Source organism: Python bivittatus, unplaced genomic scaffold (assembly GCF_059951505.1).
Source record: "Python bivittatus isolate LINGU-HERP-01145 unplaced genomic scaffold, Pbiv_v1 ctg000080_np1212, whole genome shotgun sequence".
NCBI classification, from domain to species: Eukaryota; Metazoa; Chordata; class Lepidosauria; order Squamata; family Pythonidae; genus Python; species Python bivittatus.
In genome coordinates this window covers 67,765,496-67,789,017 of record NW_028277035.1, presented here as the reverse complement: position 1 = coordinate 67,789,017, position 23,522 = coordinate 67,765,496, and the positions used below count along the sequence as shown (strand labels likewise).

The 23,522-nt window shown below is 36.7% G+C and overlaps 1 protein-coding gene across 1 annotated transcript in view; it reads right to left on the bottom strand.

Annotated features, from left to right (window-relative positions):
* SRGAP3 (SLIT-ROBO Rho GTPase activating protein 3) overlaps positions 1–23,522 on the bottom strand; it is a 208,621-nt gene that overhangs the window by 52,580 nt on the left and 132,519 nt on the right. The window contains exons 6-10 of the mRNA XM_088134308.1: positions 19,206–19,334; positions 8,826–9,047; positions 8,010–8,111; positions 5,290–5,487; positions 2,783–2,867 (exon numbers count right to left, since the gene is read on the bottom strand). Of these exons, the coding sequence (XP_087990434.1) occupies positions 2,783–2,867; positions 5,290–5,487; positions 8,010–8,111; positions 8,826–9,047; positions 19,206–19,334 (736 nt within the window). The remainder of the gene's footprint in view (positions 1–2,782; positions 2,868–5,289; positions 5,488–8,009; positions 8,112–8,825; positions 9,048–19,205; positions 19,335–23,522) is intronic.

Here is a 23,522-nt window from a genome sequence, read left to right as displayed (position 1 = left end):
TACCTCATATTGAAGAAGACACGATTGGGAGAGGCTAGGTGCTCTAGCAAAGAGATAACCTAAGGACAACTTAAAAACTAAAACTGATTATAAGTAGATTCCATATCTTTAGTAGGAGGCTGGATTAACTTAGTACAAGAATTAATACTCATTTTTTGAAGTTTAAAAACAGAGTCTCAAGAGGCTACTCAGGCAACAGAGTGCAACCTCCTGTGAGTTCAGGAATCCAGAAGATGGCTGTCTACCTTTGCTTCAATAGAACTGATGCTTCACCACTTTGTAGGAAAGTAGTCCCTCTGGCAAATTGCTTTTACCATTAGAAGTTTCTTCCTATCTAGAACCTGCCTGATTGTAATCGGACCAAAGGTAACATCAGCCAGCACACTCAGTGTATTCAAAGTTGATGATAAAGAAAACAGCAGTCTTGTATTTTGTGGCTCAAAAACAGATATAGACCACGTGCTTGAGAAGTAAAGAGGAAATTAATTTTATGGAGAAAGACAATGATGAACTTGAATCATGATGGGTAAGGCCATTTCAACAACAACAAAATATTGTAATAGTTAAAGCAAGGGTGCTTCCCGTGGTAATATATGGCTGTGAAAGAAGATAGGTTGCTTAGAATTATAGATCAGCAATTAGAAATGCACATATTTAGGGAATGTAATGCAAGAGAAATGATGGACTAAGAAAAATCATTATGCTTGGCAATATTGAAAACAACAGAAAAAGGGGAAGACAACAGATAATGTGGATGAATGGGATCAAATAAATTACTGGAACGTCCTTGGAAAAGTTACAAGTTATTAGTGGGATGGGTCAAGATGGTGACCTTTTGTCTATTATGTCATCAGGAGCTGAAGTCATCAGGTACCTAACTATTCCTGTGTCCTACATTCTGGGATTATATGGTGGAGATATGATGCTACTTCCAGTATTTAGAGAGTGCTATTATATCTTCTCCAAGTTACTCCTGTAGGACTCAATTTCTGGATGCCTGTTATTTTGGTTGCATCTCTATGAACTAATTTATATGAATCCTTCTTAAAGCATGATGACCAGAACCAGACACGTACTGCCCAACCAATGAATAGAGTGAAATTGTCATGCCCCTTGATATTGAAGCAATTGTTTTAAATTAGTTCTAAACTAATACTGCAACTACATTACATTGCTAATTTGAATTCAGCCAGTGACTCACTATAACTTTAAGTTCCTTTTCAGGCACATTATTGCCAAGCAAAGCATCTTCCTTTATATTTAAGCCCTTGTCCTAGATGAAGAATTGTTATGTATCTCTGTTAAATTTCATTCTGTATTCTTCTTTCTCTATTTTTTAATGTATCGGCAACATTCTGAATGTATTTCTGTCTTCTAAGATGTTAGCATTTTGTGTCAACTGCAATTTAATAAATATTCTCCCACCACCTCTTCCAAATCATTGCTAAAATGTTAAGCCCAGGATTGTTTTCAGCAACATTCCCCTCAAAACCTCTCCACAGTTTTATAGGGAACACTTGATGAGTACCCTGGATACAGTTCATCGGTTACTATGGATCTGCTTGTACGCATGCATATTATATTATGCATGTGTGTATAGTTGCAGCAAATACACAGGCACTCTAAATATAGCTCTGGCACAGATTTCATCCTGGCTGAAATCACTCTGAAATTGCTGTCCCAAATCAATTTTGTTTTGCACGTATCTCTGTATTCACTTTTCGGTACATGTTATTGCAAACAAACTTGGAGTTTCTAACCAGGCTAAGTAATGTATGACTATACTTGGAACATTATTATAAATAATTAAAAGATCAAGCTATGAAATGCATATTATAATTGATGGTGACAATAATAGGAGTATAACAGCTTATAACTTAGGCAAGCTTATAACCAGCAGCTTCTCTGTTTGGTGGAAGGTAGGATTGGAATGATAAGGAATTAAAGAATGGGGGGAAATAAATGGGGAAACAGCTATCCTGATGTTCACAGAAGGGAGTGCTCACATACATGTATGTCCCATAACATTAAATCTAATTAATCCTTAGAATTTGTATGGGGAAAGCCAAAGCTACCGGATCCCTTCTCCCAATAATGAACTGTTGATTTATCTGGACATATAAATATATACCTACAATTTGTCCTATAACCAAACACCTCCTCAATACTTAGCTCCTGTGGGAAAAAAGGGTAATTGGAGTGAAGCAAATTAGTTTTTCTGGAATATATACAGAGATCAAGAAGGTCATTGTAGTTTGACAGTTAGTTCCACCAACTTGTCTAAAGATGTCCCCTTAAGCATAAATCTTCAGCAACGAAAGGGCTTCTGCATTAATTTTTCCGTTCTACTTGACAGCTATCAAGCAGAGTGACAGAAGTAACCCTTTAGCAAACAATATACCATTTTCAGTGCCAAGGTACATACAATTTCATTAAACCCTGAAACAGCTCAAACTTCTATACTTAGTGCCTTCCATTTTTATTGCCCTTCATTTTTACGTGGGATAACTGGGATTGCTTTAGTACCATATGTTGTCCCCTAGAATTGGAAAAGGTTGAAGAATATGGGCAAAGTAGAGCATGGGGAGCCAGGAAGGAGGACAGGGTGTTTTGCATTTAACAACTGGTTTGCATCAACCTGATTGAACCAGCCAGATAACACTCCTGGTTACAACAGCAGGCACAAGAGAGAAAACCAGAGCAGATGACATTTAAGTAAGAAATCTATGATCTAGCTTAAAATCCTGTAGTGGTGCAATGTTTAGACATGTCTGTAACTTACCTTCTCCTAGAGTCTGCTTCAGTAAGTCATGCTTAGCCTGCAGCTTAGTAATAAGGTTACTGCCATTCAAATACTCTTTAAATTTCTGAAGAAGAGAAAAACAAGTCCATACAAATATAAGCAAGGTGGACAAAGAATTCTGACAAAACACACTTTGGGCTACAAGTAGTTCTCAGTTAACAGCAGCAATTGGGACCAGAATTGCCATCGTTAAGCAACGTGGTCATAAAGCATGACGTTACGTGACCAAGCTGCTTAGTGAAGGCAATTCTGGCACTCCCAGTTGCCACTGTTAAGCAAATCACCATGGATTGTTAAGCATGGACATCATGTGGTTGCCACTTGCGCCTGCGGGCTTCCCCATTGACTTTGCTTATTGGAAGCTGGCAAAGAAGGTCACAAATGGTGACCATGTGACCAAGGGATGCTGCGACAGCCAGAACTCCAAGGACCACGTGTTCAGAGCTGTCGCAAGTTTGAACAGTCACTAAACGAGTGGTTGTTAAGCGAGGACCACCTGTATATTCATTTTCTTCATGGTGTTCTCAGAATTCTATACAGAATGAGAGGGCATATTTCTAAGCCTTAATGAATCAGATTTTGTTGCACACAGGATTTTTTTAGAGTTTCCTCTCTCTAAAATGTAGGCAACAGTAACACTCCCATTTATAATCTAAGGTCAAAAACCTTTGTATTCACCCATGTACTTGAGATCAGGATCTTAGATCATAAGGAGCTTCAATGAAAGCTTTGTTTTGTCCACCTTCTAAGAATGGCCTCAGTTAACAAAAAAGCTTCACAACTGCCTCCCACCCCACCCCCACAAAGGGTTCTACTCCTTTTGTGCAAACAATGATACAGCCTAGGTCTGACAGTTTGGCTGATCAGAAGCTTCAGAGCAGATCTTTGATTTTCAGATTGCCTCACATCCAGTAATAATGTCGTAGAGGGAAATAACTTTGCAGATGCTCAGAACAGAGGGAAAGCATGGGGTAGGAGGAGGGAAGAAAGGTGTATTAGTTGGAAGAACAGAAATAAGGAGATCAAAAATGGATACACACAGCACTTTAACACTACAAAATGCAAATCTCTGTAAGCCCTCTTAAGGAAGTGATATTTGTTATTATGATGCTACATATTAGTGAAAAGAATTCCCTGGGTTCAATTTCACATTCTAATTAAGTCAATAGATGGGTAGATAGGTTTAAGTTACTCATTTGCCTCTCATTTCTAAGCTCTGCTGCAATATGTGGTAAACTACAAAAACCCATTTACAAAGCTTGGCAAAGTTTTTGAGGTGCAATTACTATAGTTGAATACATAAAATACCAAACAATTGCTAAATATTATAAACTCTACTGTGAATATGTAGTATCATCCGATATAATTAATTTAAGGGCTAAAATAAACACTGCTTGGATGTTATTAAACTTAAAAGACCCTCCTCCATAATGCTTAAATGACATCAGCCTCTTGCAGATAGTTGTGCAATCTGCATGACTGTCTGTACAAAAAAGCATTACTTTATACAGCTGTACACTCATTATCTTCTACACAAGCCAAGGCCTTCCATTCTCAGGATCATAAGGCACATTGAGACCAAGAAAATTGTATTGGCTTTTCTCTGGCAGGTATTTGCCTTAGAGCAAGACTATCTGCAGGAGAATGAGGTTACCTGAGCACTATCAATGGAGGCAGGGCTTAACAAGTTTCAGCCTGGCTTGTCATATTGTGCTATGTGGTTAGGGGAAAAGTTATCTATGTTACTAAGTGCCATAATTCTCTCGATATTTCCTGCATTGCCTTCATAACCAGAATAACAAGAACTGATGCTTACATAATTCTTATTTTAAAAAGACTTCCACCAGTGAAGATCACCGATTATTGCAAAAAGTTTCTAAAATAGATATGAATCTCAGAACTTCCAGTTGTAACTAGGGCAAATCTGGTAACAGGGCCAGGAGAATTTACAAAGTTCTTCTCAACTGACTTGAACAATGGAGGAAAGGTACTTTCAGGTGCGTGGTGGAATATATAAATATTCCCTGGTCTAAAGGGATATGCTTAAGCAGTGTCTGGACATTTGGAATTAAAAATCTCAGGAGATGGCAATGGCAAGGCACTTCCATACTGTGAAGAAAACAACATGGATGCATCCCTGTAAGTCACTGGGAACCAAGCTGCAGGGATTTTATTTTACATGTTAAAAAAAAAATCTATATTTTTTTAGGGAGGCCCATTACACATTACAACTTTACATCAAAGCCATGAGGACTAATGTTAAAAATCCTCCTTCAAGCAATGCACAAATAATTCTGAGAGCTAATGCACATTAAAAGAACATTCATGCACACATGAGGGGGGAAGGGTGAGTTGATGTGCAAATACCATAAAAATATAATATGGACATTCCAATCTTACTGTCCAACCATAGATCTGTGGGATGAATATTTCACTAATGTGTTTTAAATGTACTGGGCTCAGTATAGACAGAAGATGTTCCTCACAGTAAAGTAGAACATTTCAGTTTCTTGTTGGTTGGCTCTTCTCTTGGCAATGTTTATTTTACTCATGTAAGTCTCTGAAGCAGCTGATTTGATGGACTCAGTTGAGCGACTATGCTGGAAGGCATCTGAGACATCAAAATCTTCCACAGTCAGCATGTCTTGCAGTGTCTGCATAGTGGCATCCAATGTTTTTCGCACCTGCAGAAAATGGATGTACAGAAAAGCAGAGTGAAAGATACAGTTCAGCACAATGAATATATGACTTTTGTTACTTTGACATTGTCTTTTTTAACTGAACATTTTCCAGAATTAGAGCCTTAGGTTTAATAGGATGTTCTTGTGTTCAAATGAAAAAATTCTATGTATGACACAGAGATAAGTACATTATCTTTAAGGTTTTTGAGGAAAAATGGTATCTCTGCATGCTATTCCAAAAAGTGGTAACATCATACAACCAGGAAGAAAAACCAAGCAGAACTTTAAGAAATTCTTTCTATCATAAGGATTTAAAGATGTCCTAGAAAGATGTTGTGTTTAACTTTGTACCATGCAGAGGTTGTGTCAGCTTCTCTTCACTTATGGAGTCACTGAAACATAACATTTAACCAGGAGTGCCTAAACCTTTGCATATAATTGTATACCATTGGATTTATAACACTAGAGCTAGCTACAAGCAAACTCTTCATTAATGTTCACAAACAAAAAATAGAAAGCTTCAATTATATCCATAAGCTGCTTCACACATTGCCTTTTGTTCTTTAAACTTCTCATCTGCTTCTTTTTCAGGACCAGATCAATTCTATCCAACCATAACTCTCTGAGTCTTCTCCTTCCTCTAGACCCTTTACCCATCCTTTTTATATTTGTTTTGCAATACAATCTTCATTAATTCTCTTGATAACCATCTCAATACACTTATTCCATACTGGTTACTTTATTCTCGCATATGTTCCTTGTCTTTGACCATCAGATTTGCAGGGCTGCTTCACAAAGAGACTATCTGAATGTTTCTGAATGTTTCACATTGTCTTAATACCTATGACTAATTAAATTTGTGAAGCCTCTAAACTCATCAGCAGAAATTTCTTAAGTAACTACAGTCTCAAAATGATCCACAATTATTTCTAGATGAAACAATTAATAATAAGCAACATGTGTAGCAATAGACCCACCAGAATCTCTGAAAACCATAGTAGATGAGTATTATTAGAGGCACAATAGTGAAAATGCACAGGATTCTAATGGCAAACAAAATATTGCAGTGCTCAGCCAGAGAACACTATATTACACTGGCAGTATTGCACAGAATTCACGTTCCCAACATTCCTATGATCAAGAGTCTATAAGGATGATTTTACAAATGTGAATTCAATAGAAAGTCATTTCATTCAATAGTTCAAATGTTACTCTTTGGGTCTGATAAGTAAGACATAGTTTTGCCTCCTAGGATTTTACTCCAAGTTCTTTAACCCAAGTAGGTGCAGACTTGGTACTTCCTTGCCCCTCCTCATTTATATACCCTACAGGTAGTCCTTGACTTACGACTACAATTGGGACCAGAACTTCCATCACTGTGATGGAATGGAATTATGAAGGCCACACTCAGGGAGGGAAACATCCTCTTTCGTCTCCTGAGGGGCGAGGAAGAGATAAGAGGATGAGACTGGCACCTCCCTGAGAATTCACTCTGTTTTCACTGGCTGACTGTGGGAACAAAGTTTCAGTCTGGGAAGATTCTTGCTAGAGGTTGTAGCTAATAAACATTGCTGAACTGAATCTGCATGGTCTCCTGGAGTTCCTTGGGCTAGGTCTGACAATCGCTAAGCAATGCAGTCATTATGTGAGCTTCGCCCAATTTTACAACCTTTTTGCCACGGTCGTAAGCAAATCACACAGTTGTTAAGCAAATCCAGCTTCCCCCATTGACTTTGCTTGTCGGAAGCCCCCTGGGAATGTCACGAATGGCAATCACATGACTCCAGGATGCTGCAACCATCATAAATACATGTCAGTTGCCAAGCGCCCGAATTTTGATCACATGACTGTGGGGATGCTGCAACAGTCATAAGTGCAAGGACTGGTCATAAGTCACTTTTTCAGTGCCGTCATAGCTTTGAACAGTCATTAAACGAATGTTCATAAGTCGAGGACTACCTGTATTGTAAACTGGGGATCCCATATCTATAATGAAGACACCATCACCGTAACCCTACAAGATTATCAGAATATGTGCTGAAGCTCTGGCAACAACATCCACCAAAGATGGGTAGTGATTCTTTTTAAAAAGGAAAAACAAAACATAGTCTAGTAAAACATAGCCTAAAACTCATATTACAATATATTAATTAAAAGTATAACCAAAAAAGGTTCCTAAGAGAGTCAGGTCCTAAATTATTTAATCATCAAAGGTTTGTCCTAAGTAAACAAATTACCATTTGTGGAGATATTTCAATACAGGAATAATGTGATAGTTGTACCTTGTACTCATTAGCAGACTAACTGTTGTATTTTGTACCAGGGGCAATTACTGGATACTTTTGAAAGAAAGTCCCCTGTGGTACATATTACAACAGTCACAGATCCTGGGTTGAAAACTATATCTTAGTCACGAAAACATTAACTATCCAAATGAGTTTCAACATCACTTCAAACAGAAGCATTAGCATAACTGAGTGGACAGTGCTTGTTTACTTACAGTTAAAAACAATTACAGCTCTCACCTCTTCATTCTCTATTTTGAGTGTGGCAAGTCTAGACTGTAGCTGATGATATCGCATGAGCAACTCCGTCTGAACTGGCTGCTGGGCGCTCACTTGACATACCTGTAGCAAGAACACATAAGCCTCTGCAAATTCAAGCTAAAGGAGAATATTGGCAGAAAAAAATTATCTTCAGATAAAGTGACCCCAAAATTCAAACTGCCATAAATGAACAATCAGGAATGAAGCACTTAAATTTTTAGCCAATAGAAGAATTTTTTTTTGAGTCTGACATGTAATTGTCATTATATATAAAATAATGACAGTAATGACCATTGATGCCAATATGCCAAAACAACTCTAATAGTTCCAAATATACTGGTATGTTGGCTCATTCTGACAGAGTTTACATAACTAGTGTTCCACAGACAGGATCTGAATTAATCACCTTATAAAAGGCCTAATTATTAATAGTTTTCTTATGCCTAAGATACAGCCCAGCAAAAGCCATCTGTTTCTTAATTTATTTCAATGGCGGAAAGAATTCTCAATAAAGAATGAACAATTAACAAAGAACCAAAGTACTGGTACAGTAATTGTCTAAAAAGTTCTAAGTGAAATGGAAAATAGCAATGATCTAAGCATACAGTGAAAATGTGGCCCTTGTCCTAAAAAGAAGAAAATAAGAAAAAGTAATCCCACTAACTATAACACCATTTCAAAACTAACAAATGAAACACAAATCCCATTAAAGGTATGAATTCTAAGATGAGAGAAGCATGATATCTGAAGGAAAACTGCATTATGAAGCAATGTGAACCATTTCTAATTACATACCTCATCCCCCATGTGAGGCTGGTAGTCAAACTTCAGAGGAGGACAGAAGACCTGGTTGCACATGTCCATGACTGTATGTTTGTCACTTCGTGCATCCAGGTTGTCTACAGCATTTTCAATTATGTCCAACCCCTCATGGCGTGAGGTTTCTAGATTGTATTCAGCAGAAAGATATGTTCTGAATGTCCGTGCTAAACTAGCATGGAATCCCAGGTCACAGCACTAAGGGAGAAAAAAAAGCCAGCTTAAACAGCAGCAGACACAAATTATTCTTAGATATTGGAATGACAGTTTCTTCACTTGAAGAAACACTAAGTAGGTATGTATTATTTGTTTGTTTTTTGCTTGTCTGTTAGATTTATATCCTATCTTTTCATTTAGGAGCTCAAAGCTCAACAACCAAGTGAGATAGGTTCAGCTGAGAGTGGGTGACTGGCCCAGTCACCCAGTGAGCTGCTATGGATAGGAGTGGACTAGAACCTGGATTTTCCTGAGGCCAAGCCAACTCTATACCACACTGGCTTTTCACTCTTCACTGCAATATATTTTATTGTTTATTTTTTAGGAGATGGAGATGGAGATAGATAGGACTGTGCTGAAAAAAGGACACTAGCACTGACTTCAGACATGTAATATAAATAGGATTAAAGACAAGAAAAAAGGAACAGTGAGCAATCTAGAAGGTGTCAGATCAACAATGCAATGTAAATACTTTTGTAAGACTAAAAATGGATAGAACAATGTCTACTTTCTCATCTGACTGAATCCTCAATAAAATAAATTCCAACATTCCTGCAGTAGGAAATAGGAGGAAAAAAAATCCCCCAAAACTTTATTTACTTTCTCATTGGTACATCTAGCTTTTCTCTTTTCTTATGATATTTTTTATTAACTATGTTTTAGTCAAATAAATTACAAACAAGTTTCTAAGGTTCTATAAGACTTAATTCCTGCTGGTGTTCAGGTACGCTTGGGCACTTCATTAGTAAACCGACATGAAAGAGAGGTTAAGATTGAAAAGAAATTTTCATTAGCATAAACACTTAGCAACCTTCTCCTGTATGATAGATCAACTTCTCAGCTACTCTGGTCCCATTCATCTTGTGGAAAATCTAAATATTAATCATCAACACAAAGTCTAATTTCTGCCAAAACAAAAGAAAATGCTGTATAAATTATGTAAGAGTGTATGTGAATGGGGGATACAAAAAAAAGTTATAAATGGTTATTAGTTAAAGTACATTTAATGAGAATTAGTTTATCTGATCTTATGCTTCATTGCAACTCAAAAGTGCAAGAATTTGCATCTGATTAAGGATTTCCATCAACCAGAATGACCTATTACAACCTCTCCTCTAGCCAGCAACATCAAAATACTCCAGATCATCCCAAAAGATAAGTATCTGAACAGTCTCTAATGTGGACTATCAATGGATAATGCTATTTCCAGCTTCAGATAGACTATGAGTTAAGAGCAGGATTTTCTTACATTTCTTTAAGAAAGGCCTGCATCCATAGATGGACAGATTTGTGTAGATCTACAGTATTTACATGAAGGAGAGGGAAAGAGAACCAAAGTGCCAAGACTGAATTGAAGAGTCCTGAGTCAGTAAAATGAAGCAATTTAAAGAAAACTCTTCATTTTCAATGGTGGCTGCACCACAGACTTGTATGTTTCCGTTACAGTATTGGCGGTTTTATTTCCAATCTCTTTTCTGATGATAATATCCAGAATGGGTTTTGCCTAGGCCACCGCTGAGGCTCACTGAATGATATGCTCTAAGCCCTCCACTATTCCCCAGGTCTGCAAATACCCAGGGAGCAGTAAGCTTCCAATAAAGCACTAAGCAAAAATACACTTTTTAGCTTCTACCCAAACTTGTAGGTTTGTGGCATTCCTCAGTTTTTAGGGGATAAATGCACTGCAGGCAGTAGGGAAAAAAAACTTATGTAATAAACCTCCCATACAGAGTCTGTGGTCTAACAAGCAATAATTGAATCATATGGGTGACAGCAAGGGACAAAAACAAAAAATTAGTTTTCCAAATAAGTAGCTGCATGCTGCCAAGAATACTTTTCCTGAAGTCTCAACTGTTCTGATTTTTTAAAAAAACATGTTCATAAAAGGCTTTACAGCATCATTTTTTCTCTTAATTCAAAGTGAACTACTAAAACTCTAGCTAAAAAAGAGACGTACAAATTATATAAGAGTGTATGTGTATGGAGAAGACACTTTCAATGATGATTCAAAGAAAACTTATCCAGTGATGATTCAAAGCCCTCAATTCAGTTCTAAATGAAAGCGAAGGGAGATTAGGCTTATTTACTGGGAGTTGAAGTGAGGAGAAGCAGGGCACATATATGAACATGCACAGTTGCCATGCCTAGTATGTAGTAGTAAAACTTTCTCAAATGTGTTTGAGATGGCTATCTCAAGATTTGCTGAGTAGAGATAATAAATCCCCCCCAAAGCAAGCCTCCACATCAGGAACAACCTATCTAAACCTGTGTTTTAAAGGAACAGTAAACGAAGGGAAAAGTAGATTGCTCAGAATATACTGTAAAGATATAAAAGAATGTAACAACAGAGCATGTTAAATGGATCATTAAAATGTGTTTATATGGCATACATTATCAAGCCTAGATGGGATTGTTCTCCTCCAATTTTAAGAAGCTTGATCAGAGAGCTGATTTACTAACCTGTCATTAACTTTATATAGTTAAATGGAGCTTTGTATCAGCATCTACCTTCTAATTATTCACGAGCAAGTTAAAAGGTTATCAATGCATACACAAGTTCTTTCATTTGACTAACAAAGAAAATTATAGCACCCATTCTCTGTATGAGTTTAGCTTTCTGTGCTCTATACAGTTCTACAAACAAAATAGAAGGCTGCTTGCTTTCAGTTCTTAGAAATGTTTACTGTGTTTTTTTATCTTTTGATTCAAAGGTCACACTTTTTTCCTTTTTTATTGTGGAGTTATTAAAACAGCAAAGTACAGTTCAAGTTATCCTATTACTTTTCATTACACATTTCCCTGGAAATGAAGGTCACAGAAGATGGGGATGTCTTGCTTGTCTTGCAGTGGCCTTATCCTCAATGACAATCATGTTAAAAATTATAAGTGCAATCCCACTTTTAACAAGAGGTCTGGGGATTACACAAAGGTCTGATTTGACAAAGGAAATAAAGTAGAGGTACTATTTTAATTAGACCCATAAACTAACACAATCTTCTTAAATTTGAGAAATCTAATATATCCCTTTCCCACACCCCAGGAAAAAGAATATTCAGCTGGTTCTAAAACATGTTCGGGTGAGGACTCAAGAATGGGTCTCTTTGGACCTAAATGAGACCCTCTCTGGGTTACTTTGCTAGGTTTTAGAGTGTGCATGATAAATTTAATCTAGTTAAGGGTGCTATGAGAACAGAGCCAAGAAAGGATGAAGCTCACTCACAACAGCTACTTTTCCAAAAGTGAAATCTTCCTAATCACTTCTAAAATGTTCACAGTATGTGGAATAGAGTCCACCTTTCCCTTCTATTTCACTACTTTTAATTTTAATTAAGAATCTTCAACTTTTTTAAAATGTACAAAATAAAAGGAACAAACAGATGGACAAAGCCAGGAATTTATTGTAGATAATACTTGGAAAATATTTTAATCAGTATGCACAAAGATGGAAAGACTTGGCACTACCCACAATGGAGGAATGGTTGATGAAGATGATGGAACTTGCGGAATGGCTACATTGACTGCTTGATCAGAGAAAAGACAATAACTACATTTATTGGTGACTGGAAACCCAATATGGACTTTGCATGATACAGAAAAAAATGAAATTATGATTTATGGTTTTGATGATTAGACAGGATAGATTATAGAAAGAAAAGAGTTATGTTGTAACCACAGAGTAAGGGGTAAGTTTATAATTGTACTTAAAACTGCTGTAAATAAGATCAGAAACCACTTCTTTGTGTCATTTTTCTATTTTTCTTTTACCTTATTTCCTTTCTTGCCCTTTTAGCTTTCTTTTTTACTTCTTTTTCTTTTCTTTTTCTTGCTTTATATTAGTTTATATTAGTTTTTATCTTCCTTTTTAAAAATCTTTAATAAAATTATATTAAAATATTTTAATCAGCATGAAAATAATTTATTAGGTAGTATGAATTTAAAGAAAAGTTGAAAGAAAATTGAATTAGCTTTCCCTAACCTGGGGACCCTGCACAAGTGAGAATGTCAACTCTAAGAATTCTCAGTCATGGTGCTGGTGCCCAAGCAATGCTGAAAGCAAAATTCACATATCTGGAGAATGCTCAAGAATGGGAAGGTTGACTGACTTCCTGACCTCAGAATGACAGATATTACTGGCCATGAAAATTCCCAGTGATCTTAAAAACCAGCTACAATTTATTGTGTGAGCTCAAGAAAAATATGTACATTGGTGAAAATGAATAAAAATCCCTATACTTAAAATAACATTCTGTATAGATTTTAATGAGAGCTAGTTTGGTGTAGTGGTTAAGGCATCAGACTAGAAACTGGGAGACCGTGAGTTCTAGTCCCACCTTAGGCACGAAGCTAGCTGGGTGACTTTGGGCCAGTCACTCTCTCTCAGCCCTAGGAAGAAGGCAAGAGCAAGTCACTTCCAAAATCTTGCCAAGAAAACTGCAGGGACTTGTCCAGACAGTTGCCTGGAATCAACATTGTCTCAAAGACACAAAAACAAACACACAAAAAAATAGATTTTAGGTGAAGTTGTACTCTCCTCACTACAATACTTTTCTTGTCAGATTCTGTTACTATCACATAGTTATTTCATATGCTGCATGAAAGGAGGGAATGAAAAAAAAATCAAGAATAATCTGAGCTTCTTTCTATGATTCTGTACAGCTTAAAGACAATTACTGCTGTAATATTTTTAAAGAGACCAGGAGCACGTGAGGCTGCCTCACTCTCTATCTCTTAGGATCAATAGATATAGGCTGTCTAAAAATGATCCTGAATAGCAGTTATGTCATGGAACCCTGCCTTCTTTCATGCAAGGCTGAGGGAGAAAGAAATAGCAGATAATGGTTAAGGTAGATGGAGTGGATCTACAAAATGTTAAGATCATTCTTGCAAGAGCTATGGGTTGAACCTGGAAACCAGTGGAAAAAGTGAGCTCTTGTTCATGTAACCAGGAATTGGGTCTAACTTGATTGTATCTAGCTAGCTTCATTGTTTATTGTCACCAGTAATGATGGTAGAAGAGAATTACTTTGGATTGTAAAAGAATCAGTGAACATATACAACCATGCACATTAGATCACAAAGAAATGCTTTGAGAAACTTATTCAAAGTCTGTACTTTTTAAAATACTGGCAAAATAAAATGTGTATAACTTAGCTGTGTTATTAGATTAGGCTCCAGAGAATAGAAGCCATCTGCACTGACTTTATTTTTAAATTTATTATCATATTCTGAACAGAGGGCACTTTTTATTGTTATGGCCTCTTTCTGAGAGAGACAAGCTAATCTCAGCATTTTTATTTTAGCTTCTTCTTTTTTTTTTTTTTGCTGCAGAAACCTTCAAGACAAAATGTGATGCTGCTCAAAGACCCATGATCAGCCTTTCAAAATCCTTCATTAATATTATTGGTGTTTGGAAATGACTTTTTCAAATGTAAGTGTTAAATTACAATCCCTATTATTCCTCTTCCAATGCTGTAGATCTAGAGAAATGTAGAACTAGATACTGCTCAAGTGTGCTGTCTAAATTGTACAACATTCCTGTTACATGACAGAGGAAGGAACAAAATACAAGACCATGATGGCCAGGAGGAAGAGTAAGGTATTGGGTTAAAAATACTGACCAACAGCTAGTGAAAGTTGTGATAGTTACCTGTAGTACACTGCTTAAGAAAAAGCAGAAGGAAGACAAAGTGACTTCCTAAGGTATCTTAGTCTTATTCAAGTACTCCTTCATTTTCAATACGAACGCGTCACACTGACAGTAGTTCTTTGCAAAACTCATTTGAAATGTTCTCCAGTTTTCAAAGCACTTGTCTCTGGGGAGTTCATAACTTCTCATCTAAGAATGCAGGGTTTTGCAGGTACAATTCAACATTATATAATGTATTTTGTGCTTGCCTCTTAATGAATGCAAGTTTTATAAATATGGAATTGGAAAAGAGAGAATCTAATGTGCACATGAGGATGTAGATGTATCACCGTTAAAAACAAGGAAATGTCACTAATTACCCTGAAACTATAATGGATAGATACAGCCGTTGTGCCTTTAACAACATATTGCATTTAATACACCTGATATGAGAGAAATGAAAGATTTTGGAACTATGGTGGGTTTGTCTGTTTTAATCTTGTAAGACACCCAGAGTCACTTGTGTGAGATGGCAACTATATGTATTTATTCATTCATTCTGCTCATAAAGTGAGCAGCAGGCATTATGACAGTGTAATGAGAGCATCACTGTTATATATAATGTAAAATGTTCCCTAGGAATTACACGGCAGAGTCTTCTGACATTTTACTTTGGGAAATAGAACAATTTTACATACAAGCAACAGCTAGTTTTACCAGAGAAATATGGTTAGAAATAAATGGATCTGGGTTTTTAAAAAGTTCTTCTGAGTTGCATAGATCTCTGGGCTTTAAAGGATTTTTCATTTGCATTCATGGATTACCCTTCACTCCCTCTTGTATGTTTTTAGAGGCCCCAACCCTTCATTTCCACCAAATTTAGCCTGCATTACCACAGTTGAAAATAGCGATAGCACCGCTAACCACACACTTCCGCATCTAAGAAGGCCTCACGATCCGCAGTACCTAATTAAAAAGGTATCACTTTACAGCCAAGCCCAAAGTAGACTAAACTCCCCACATCAAAAGAGACTCTTTCAACCACACAAACTTCCGTCTTGAGTAATTTTCAAAGCCACAAACCAAATGTTGAAACTTTCAAGTGAACGTGGGAGATACTCACAAATGTAGATGTTGTTTTAGAATGCAGAAAAAATAGGGGGTCATTTAGCTGCAGACATCTTCTGAACCTTTAAATATTACATTCAGACACAAAAAGCTGATACGCACCCCATGTTTAATTAAACTTGCCACAATTTTTATAATATAGTAATCCAGGATCAAGCTTGATAGTTTGAACCCATTGTTACTTATTATTTATTTCTTTAATTTTTGTGCATTAACAAGGACAGAATGGGATTCATGTCGTTTTTCTTATCAGTCTAAAATAAAGCTCAACATTAGATGCTCCTCAGCCGCACACAAAAAGCATGTTGCTTTTTGAAGCTTGCAGCATTCAATAAATAGAAAGAAAGAATAACTCTGGCCAATAAATTCCCCTAGGAAGCATTTTTCCTCTTGGTTTCATGCGCATGTACAATTCCTCTCCTCAGAAATTCTGAGATGCACTGAATCTATAGAGAGAAAATAATTTCCCATGAACTTAGCTATTTATCCATCCATCCTTCTACCTATCTGATCCATGAGGCTTTGACTTCATCTAAAGAATCCTGAAACTAAAAGCTGTCTTTAACAAATGATGTACAATGCAATACATTATGTTGATCCATGGTTTCCATCTAGTACACAGGATCAGGGAAGACTTCTCTGTAGGCTATTCCCAGAGTAGGTAAGTGTAGGCTAATTCACCTTTTCAATGGTGTGCTGTGGGTTGTATCCAAAAAGTCATTAATAGGACCAGGAATAAATTGAAATCTAAGTACTATTCATATTAAATATTAAAACAACACAAGGCTTTGGATTCAAAGGCAAAAAAGTACTTTGCAGTGTGTGCAGTCTCAAAGCACACTTTGATTGGGGGTAGCACAAACTATAATTAAGCATGATGTCTGTATTGAGCTGATAAGTCACCTATCAAAATAAGACCGTGTGTGTGTGTGTGTGTGTGTGTGTGTGTGTGTTGTTTTGCTCACCAGTATTTCAAGCTCTGCTTTTAAAGCCCATTGTAATGCTAATAGGGGATATATCATGCTGGTTATGTATTATGGGAATTAAAAACCCAACACACTAGGACACCAGCAGGTTGGGGAAGGCTAGTCTACATCCACCATTTGCAATTCAAAACATACATGCTATGAAATTACAAGTAACTCCCTGCCTTTTAGGAAGGCAAGGAAAAAAACAGCTGAGAGTTTACAGAAGATTTCCTTCTTACACTCATAGTGATTTCTGTGTCTATAGAACATCTCTATCTTACACCCATTTGTTTGTTTTTCTTATGATTCATACAGATCTTTTCAGAGGAACCAAGTAGTTTTGCTCGTCATAGGAACTAAGACTATATTTATGTCTAATTTTTCAACTGGAAAACAAACAATAGTGGGTGGGTCCTTTTTGTTTGCCTGACTAAGCGTCATGTTTACTTTAGTGCAGAAGAGCTAGTGAAAAATTGTTTTCCTTTCTTTATAAATGTAAGAAAAGCTGACCTTCTATTCTGACAGCAGTATCAAACATTTGCAGAGGGGATGGGACATAGTTGAAGGTTCAAGTGGATTATTATAACCCCATTTGTTTTTTAAAGTTCTGCATTTTAGAAATAATATATTTTAATTCTTTATTTTTGTAAAGTAATGTTCATGTGGGTAACATTAAAAGAAGATGACCCTCACAGGCTGGGTAAAACATAACTCTCAACTGCTATCTGATCAAGGCATCTCATTCCACTGCAGTATGCAATCTTAGGCAAAAATGCTGAGATACGTAAGATGGTTGATAATGCAAGTACTAGAAGTTCTCCTCACTGACTACCTAGGGGATCAATTTTCATACTGATATATTTTGAACACTGTGTATAATGTTCTTCTGACACATGTTAATCATATATGAAAATCAGGTCAGTCAAAGGGCCTTTCCCTCAGGAAAGCTGAAATTAGGACAGGTGTATGCAAGATATACAAGCTTAATATCATTTTGTTTTCTCAAGCTAACAATATGTAATTAGGCAAATTTACTTATACTGAATCAAATATAGCTTGGGTTAGGCCCCCTGAAGGAATTTTCTGGAGTGAGAAAAAAAAGCCTTCTGCTGGCTTCTGGACACACTCTGTGAAGACCCAGCTCCTTTGAGAAGTTCATAATACTGGGAAAGGTGGTAGGAAAGAGAAGTTGACCAGCAGTGAGGTGGATGGACTCAATTAAAATGGCAATGGGTGCACCACTGAGAAACTTAAAGGGCCAGGGTGGGAACAGATCATCTTGGAGAATGTCAATCTATGTGGCTGCTAAGAGTTGACAGAGACTTGATGGCACAGAATCAATCAATGGTACAATTAATATGATTTAGAGGAATAATTAAAGGAAATTAATTTTCAGCCTTTTAAAATAGTGCAAAGAGTTGAGATTAAAGATCATTGCTTTTATTACTATTTAATGACTTGTGTTTATCTAGAGTCCAATTTGTATTTCACCAGGAAGATAATAACCCTTATTGCAAGCTATAATTGGATTCAGTGCAAGTTGGCAGAAACCTTATTTGAAATGTCTGATCAAACAGAGCATGAACATGTATAGTGCTCTAATCCTGAGCCATTTGCAGATCTACCAAGTATATAAAAAAGACTTTAGATGTACAAAGTCCAGAGATTCCTAGTCTCCAACAACCAGTCACAAACAACTAACATCTTATTTTTCACTCTGGATTTTATGAATTTTTTGGTAGAGTTTTGTATGCAGTTCACAAACTAATGCTCAATCCATGGAGTTGAGAAACAATACCTGCCACTGGGAATAATGGTTATCTTTCTTCTTGAGTCTCCTGTAAGTGTCTGTCAGATCAGCCCTGATTTAAAACTTCCACCTTTTTATCTCTCTTCCAATCCTTCAGAATTATCGTCACCAGTTTCTATTTGGACATTATTGTCGACTCTCTCTGCTCTTGCCTGACAGCACTTATACCTGCTCAAGTCAGTCTCGATCTGCCTTGGCTCATATTGCTCTCTCACTGATGCTATCTTTTAGACTGTAATCAATTGAAAAAAAATGCCATTGTCAGTATAAAATATTGTAATAAATAAAATGTATAAATGATCATAGAACTGTACAGCTCCAAGCATATATGACACCACTAAATTCAGCAGTAGCTGAATATGTCTGAATATCTGAATATCTTTCTACTCCCATTGTTTTTATGAAACCACTGGGAAAGGAAAGCATCAAGATATGGATCCATAGACAAATAGTTATCTAAATACTTACTGCATGCTGAACACATTAGCAATTGGTCATAGCTTAAGACTGCATCACTACATGTCCACAGTCTGGAGTGCAGCCATTTCCATTGGAAAGATGAATGACACAGCTGTATTTAAGGAAAAGAGAATCACTTTGGTACTCACATCAATTAGGTCGGAAACATCATGGATGTAGTATTTACTGACTGCTGCATTTGTGGCTGCTAGGTTCAGCAGATAATCATTCCTAGCTTTAGTGCACTTGAGCTTGTTTTCAGAATATTTTGCTTGCCTCTGAAAAATGGAACACAGATTCAAACAAAATGTATTAAGTTTCCCAATTCTCATACTTTTCCAAATTCAGGCTCTTACAACATAAAAATATCCCATTAGATCAGACCATAGAATATCTCGTCCAACATTCTGTGGCCAACCACAGGTCAAAGGGAAGCCCTCAATCAAGGCGTGTGAATAACAAACCCTTTCTGCTGCGGTTTCTTGATGCCATGCCATCCCTGATCTTGGAGTTATATATAGCCATAATGACTAGTAGCCATTGATGGCCTTATGCTCTACGAATTTTTAAAGATAAGCACTATGTACTGATGTGCTAGTTATAATTTAATGAAAAAAACAGGGTAATGTAACAGCTATTTCTTCTGAATATTCCCAATATAGGATCTGATAGGCAGGTTTCAGTTTTTGTACTCTGTATACTAGGTACAGCTTGAACATTTGTCACCACATCCAGAAATACTTGGCGTCCGTCCCATCCAGTAGTTAGCAAGGGTTCAAGCTGTTTTAGAATTCAAATATAGCTGAGAGGTTTTTGTGCAGAGTTAAGATATAGCATCCGGCATATTGCACCACTATGTATATTACTCTATCTGCTTCCTTCTGAAGACATAATCCTCTATGTAAGTGAATGGAAATTTATGTAAAATAGCCATATGGCAATGTAGGCTTTTCTCCATCAGGTCTCTGGATCACAGTTCATAGCAAACATGGTGCATGAAATCAAATGTAGGGTGCCTGAAAAACAGTCTTAGCGCATGGCAGAGTGATTAAACAACAGCCTTGCTAACAACCAAATGCTAACTTTGTTTCATCTGATGTTGCTGAAAGCTGAGAAAGGAATATTTGTTAAGTAAATCTGCAATGAGCAGCAAGTTTATGATTAACAGTGTCTCTGAATTCAGAAACAAGCAGCCAGACACAGACACAAATTCCTTACCCAAATGGGGACATATCCTAAACTTTCAGTGCTACCCTGCAGTATGTCTGAGTTCACATATCATACTACACTACTGCTTGCTTTCAGGTAGTAAAGCACACAACTGGAAACCACGGTTGGCTACTGCCTCTTCCTAACTGCAACTGTGGCTTAGCTAGATATGCAAACTAGGGCATGCTGTAGGTCTTTTTTTTTTAACTGAATGTGAAAAGACAAACACAAATACACACACACACACATACACACCAATATTAAGAACACAACAAACTGAAAACAAATAATACAAATTGGAAATGAACATATGGAGGAAGAAAGAGAACGTAAAGTCATTAACCAGGAAACATTAAAAAAAGTACAAGTAGTCCCCAGGTTAAGAATGCCTGGTTTAAGGATGACCCATAGTTAAGAACAGAGCCTATTGTAGCAAACTTTGAGTTAAATACACAATGATTTGAGTTAAATACACAATGATTCGAGTTAATTGCACAATACTACTTATACAGTATTATACAATAATACTGTTTCAGCTTACATACAAATTCGACTTAAGGACACACCTTGGGAACGGAACTCATTTTTAAACTGGGGACTATTCATACATTCCTGCTGAGACAGTAAGATGTAAAAATGTGAGTTGCAACAGCAGCAATTATGGAATGCTAGTTCTGCTAAGAAATAAGAAATCCTCCCAATAAAAGCTATGTAGCATCGATCTATTGAGCTTTTAAATCTCCACTTTCCTTGGATCCAGTTGGTCAGGATGTGATTTTATTTCTATAGCTATGAGATTAACATCCAAGAGATAGTGATTCTCACTATTAAAAAGTTGTAGAACTAGCTATTTTAATTTTTGAATTATTATAGCGCATTATTTCTGAAATGAGTACATAGGTCAATGATCGTTTTATATCCAGGATGTTTGCAATCACTGATGTGAATGATGTTTTATAAGATCTCCAACTTACCTTCTGTCTCAGATAATAAATTCTGCCAATCACTATATTTCTTTAACTTAGATATATGGCCTCATATGGCTTCTGGAAGGTTAAAATCCAGTTGTTTGAGAAGGGCTAGGCCCACATTCCCTTTTTTGTAAATGTCTTTACTCCTCTTAAGAAAAGTATCCATGTTAATATAAATACATTTAATTCTCAGTGTTAAGCTGTACATCATGCTTTACTTAATATAGTTAACATAGCAGAAGTTCTAGTTTAGGTAACTGTCGATATATATAGGTCTTTAAATAATGCCCTAACACTTTTTTCCTTTTTTGCCATCATGAAATTACATCCAAAAATGGTATTTGGGAACTATCAGTGGTGCTATTAGATGCAAAGTTGATAACTGGATAAAAGAAGTTGCTGCAATATATACATTTATACAGATTGTTTGTATTGTAAGTCCAAACATAAGATGCCATCTGTGTGATGCCACTAAATCATTATCAGTGGCTCTTCCAAAAAGAACACATTCTAGTCTTCTCATAAATTAGTTAGCATATAATGATACCATAATGCTCCTCATTAAATCAAAAGTTATTGCCAGCAAGGATAAATTCAATTAAAGGAATGATAGTCAGAGGCAGTTTGGTGTAGTGATTAAGTCATCAAGCTAGAAACTGGAAGACCATGAGTTCTAACCCTACTTTAGGCACAAAGTGAGCTGGGTGATCTTGGGCCAGTCACTCTCTCTCAGCCCTAGGAAGGAGGCAAGGGCAAACCACTTCCAAAATAACTTGCCAAGAAAACTGCAGGGACTAGTCCAGGCAGTTGCCAAGAGTCAAAAACTGACTTGAAGGCATGTGTGCACGCACACACACAGACACACACACACAAACACACAGAGTTGGGGGGAAGGGCATATTACTAGACCTTCTATTATTGAGGAATTAACTAGTTTCAATGCCATTCTTACATGGGATATTTGAATAAATGATATACAATCCAATGTAAGAAGGATACTGTTTCATTTAAAATGATACTGACTACATAGACATTTTGATTTTTATCAGAAACATACTATTATCTTTATCATGCAATAGAAAATTCTTTACTAAAAGTTGGAATCAGCATATACAAGAGTTTCTTTCAATACTTAACATTTATATGTAACATACTTGACTTTAAGAAGAAAAACAAATATTTCAAATATCCAGTCTCAATATTTCTGTCCAGAATGACATTTGTACAGACAAAGGTGATCTATTGGGATAATTTGTTGGCAGGGCATATGGTCTACCACTGCATGGCAACTGCTTGTTTGATGAGAGCCTTATTTTCATTTGATCAATAGCCGAAGTGTCAGAAACACTGGCTTTGCTCATTAAATCAGCCCTCCATGAACTACAGACACATAAAAGGTCTTCACTTTCCAATGCAACCAGCACTCTTCTTATGCCCCTTGGCCACCATCATAAGTAAGTAAAAAACAGAAGTCAAATACGATAAGGAGTCAAGGACATAAAGACATAAATCCATAGTTCCTGTTGTTGTTGGACTCTTATCTGGTGTGATTAAAGAGCTCTTTGCCTGTATTTTAAGAACTGACTCATAAACTGATAGATTCCTGAGGGAACATTTGCATTCTCAGACCACAGGTAGAAAGGATTCCATTTGGAATAGAATAGAATAGAATAGAATAGAATAGAATAGAATAGAATAGAATAGAATAGAATAGAATAGAATAGAATAGAATAGAATAGAATAGAATAGAATATTGCATATCATTTCTGTAATCCGATCTGCTTCCTGCAATGCTAAGTTTTTGTTTTTTGGGTACTTGCAGGAAATTTTAAGACAGGGAAACATTTACAAACATAATCCTTCATTTTATTCTCATTCGGGAGTATGCAAAGCCATCTGACCAACAGTTCCCATATCCCTTTATAGAAGACTAAGCAGACAGCTGTGAAAAAATTATCACCTGCTCTGCCTGTAGACATAACCCTTTCACTGTGATTGCTGAATTTGCCATAAGCAGTCACTCACTCCAGGGTAGCCTTCTCCAACCTGGTGCCTTCCAGATAAATTGGAATTCAATTCCACTAATCCCAAACCAGTTGGGAGTTCTAACCCATCTGGTGGGCACCAACTTGAGGAAGATTGCTATACAGGAACATCCAGATCATGACACAGAGCAAACTTAGTTCAGATTCCCAACCTGGACTCTCACACATTGGCCTGAAGGCAGTTTTCTCCAACCAGCTGTCCTCTAACTGTACTGGAAGGATTACTGGTTCAGACAGCACA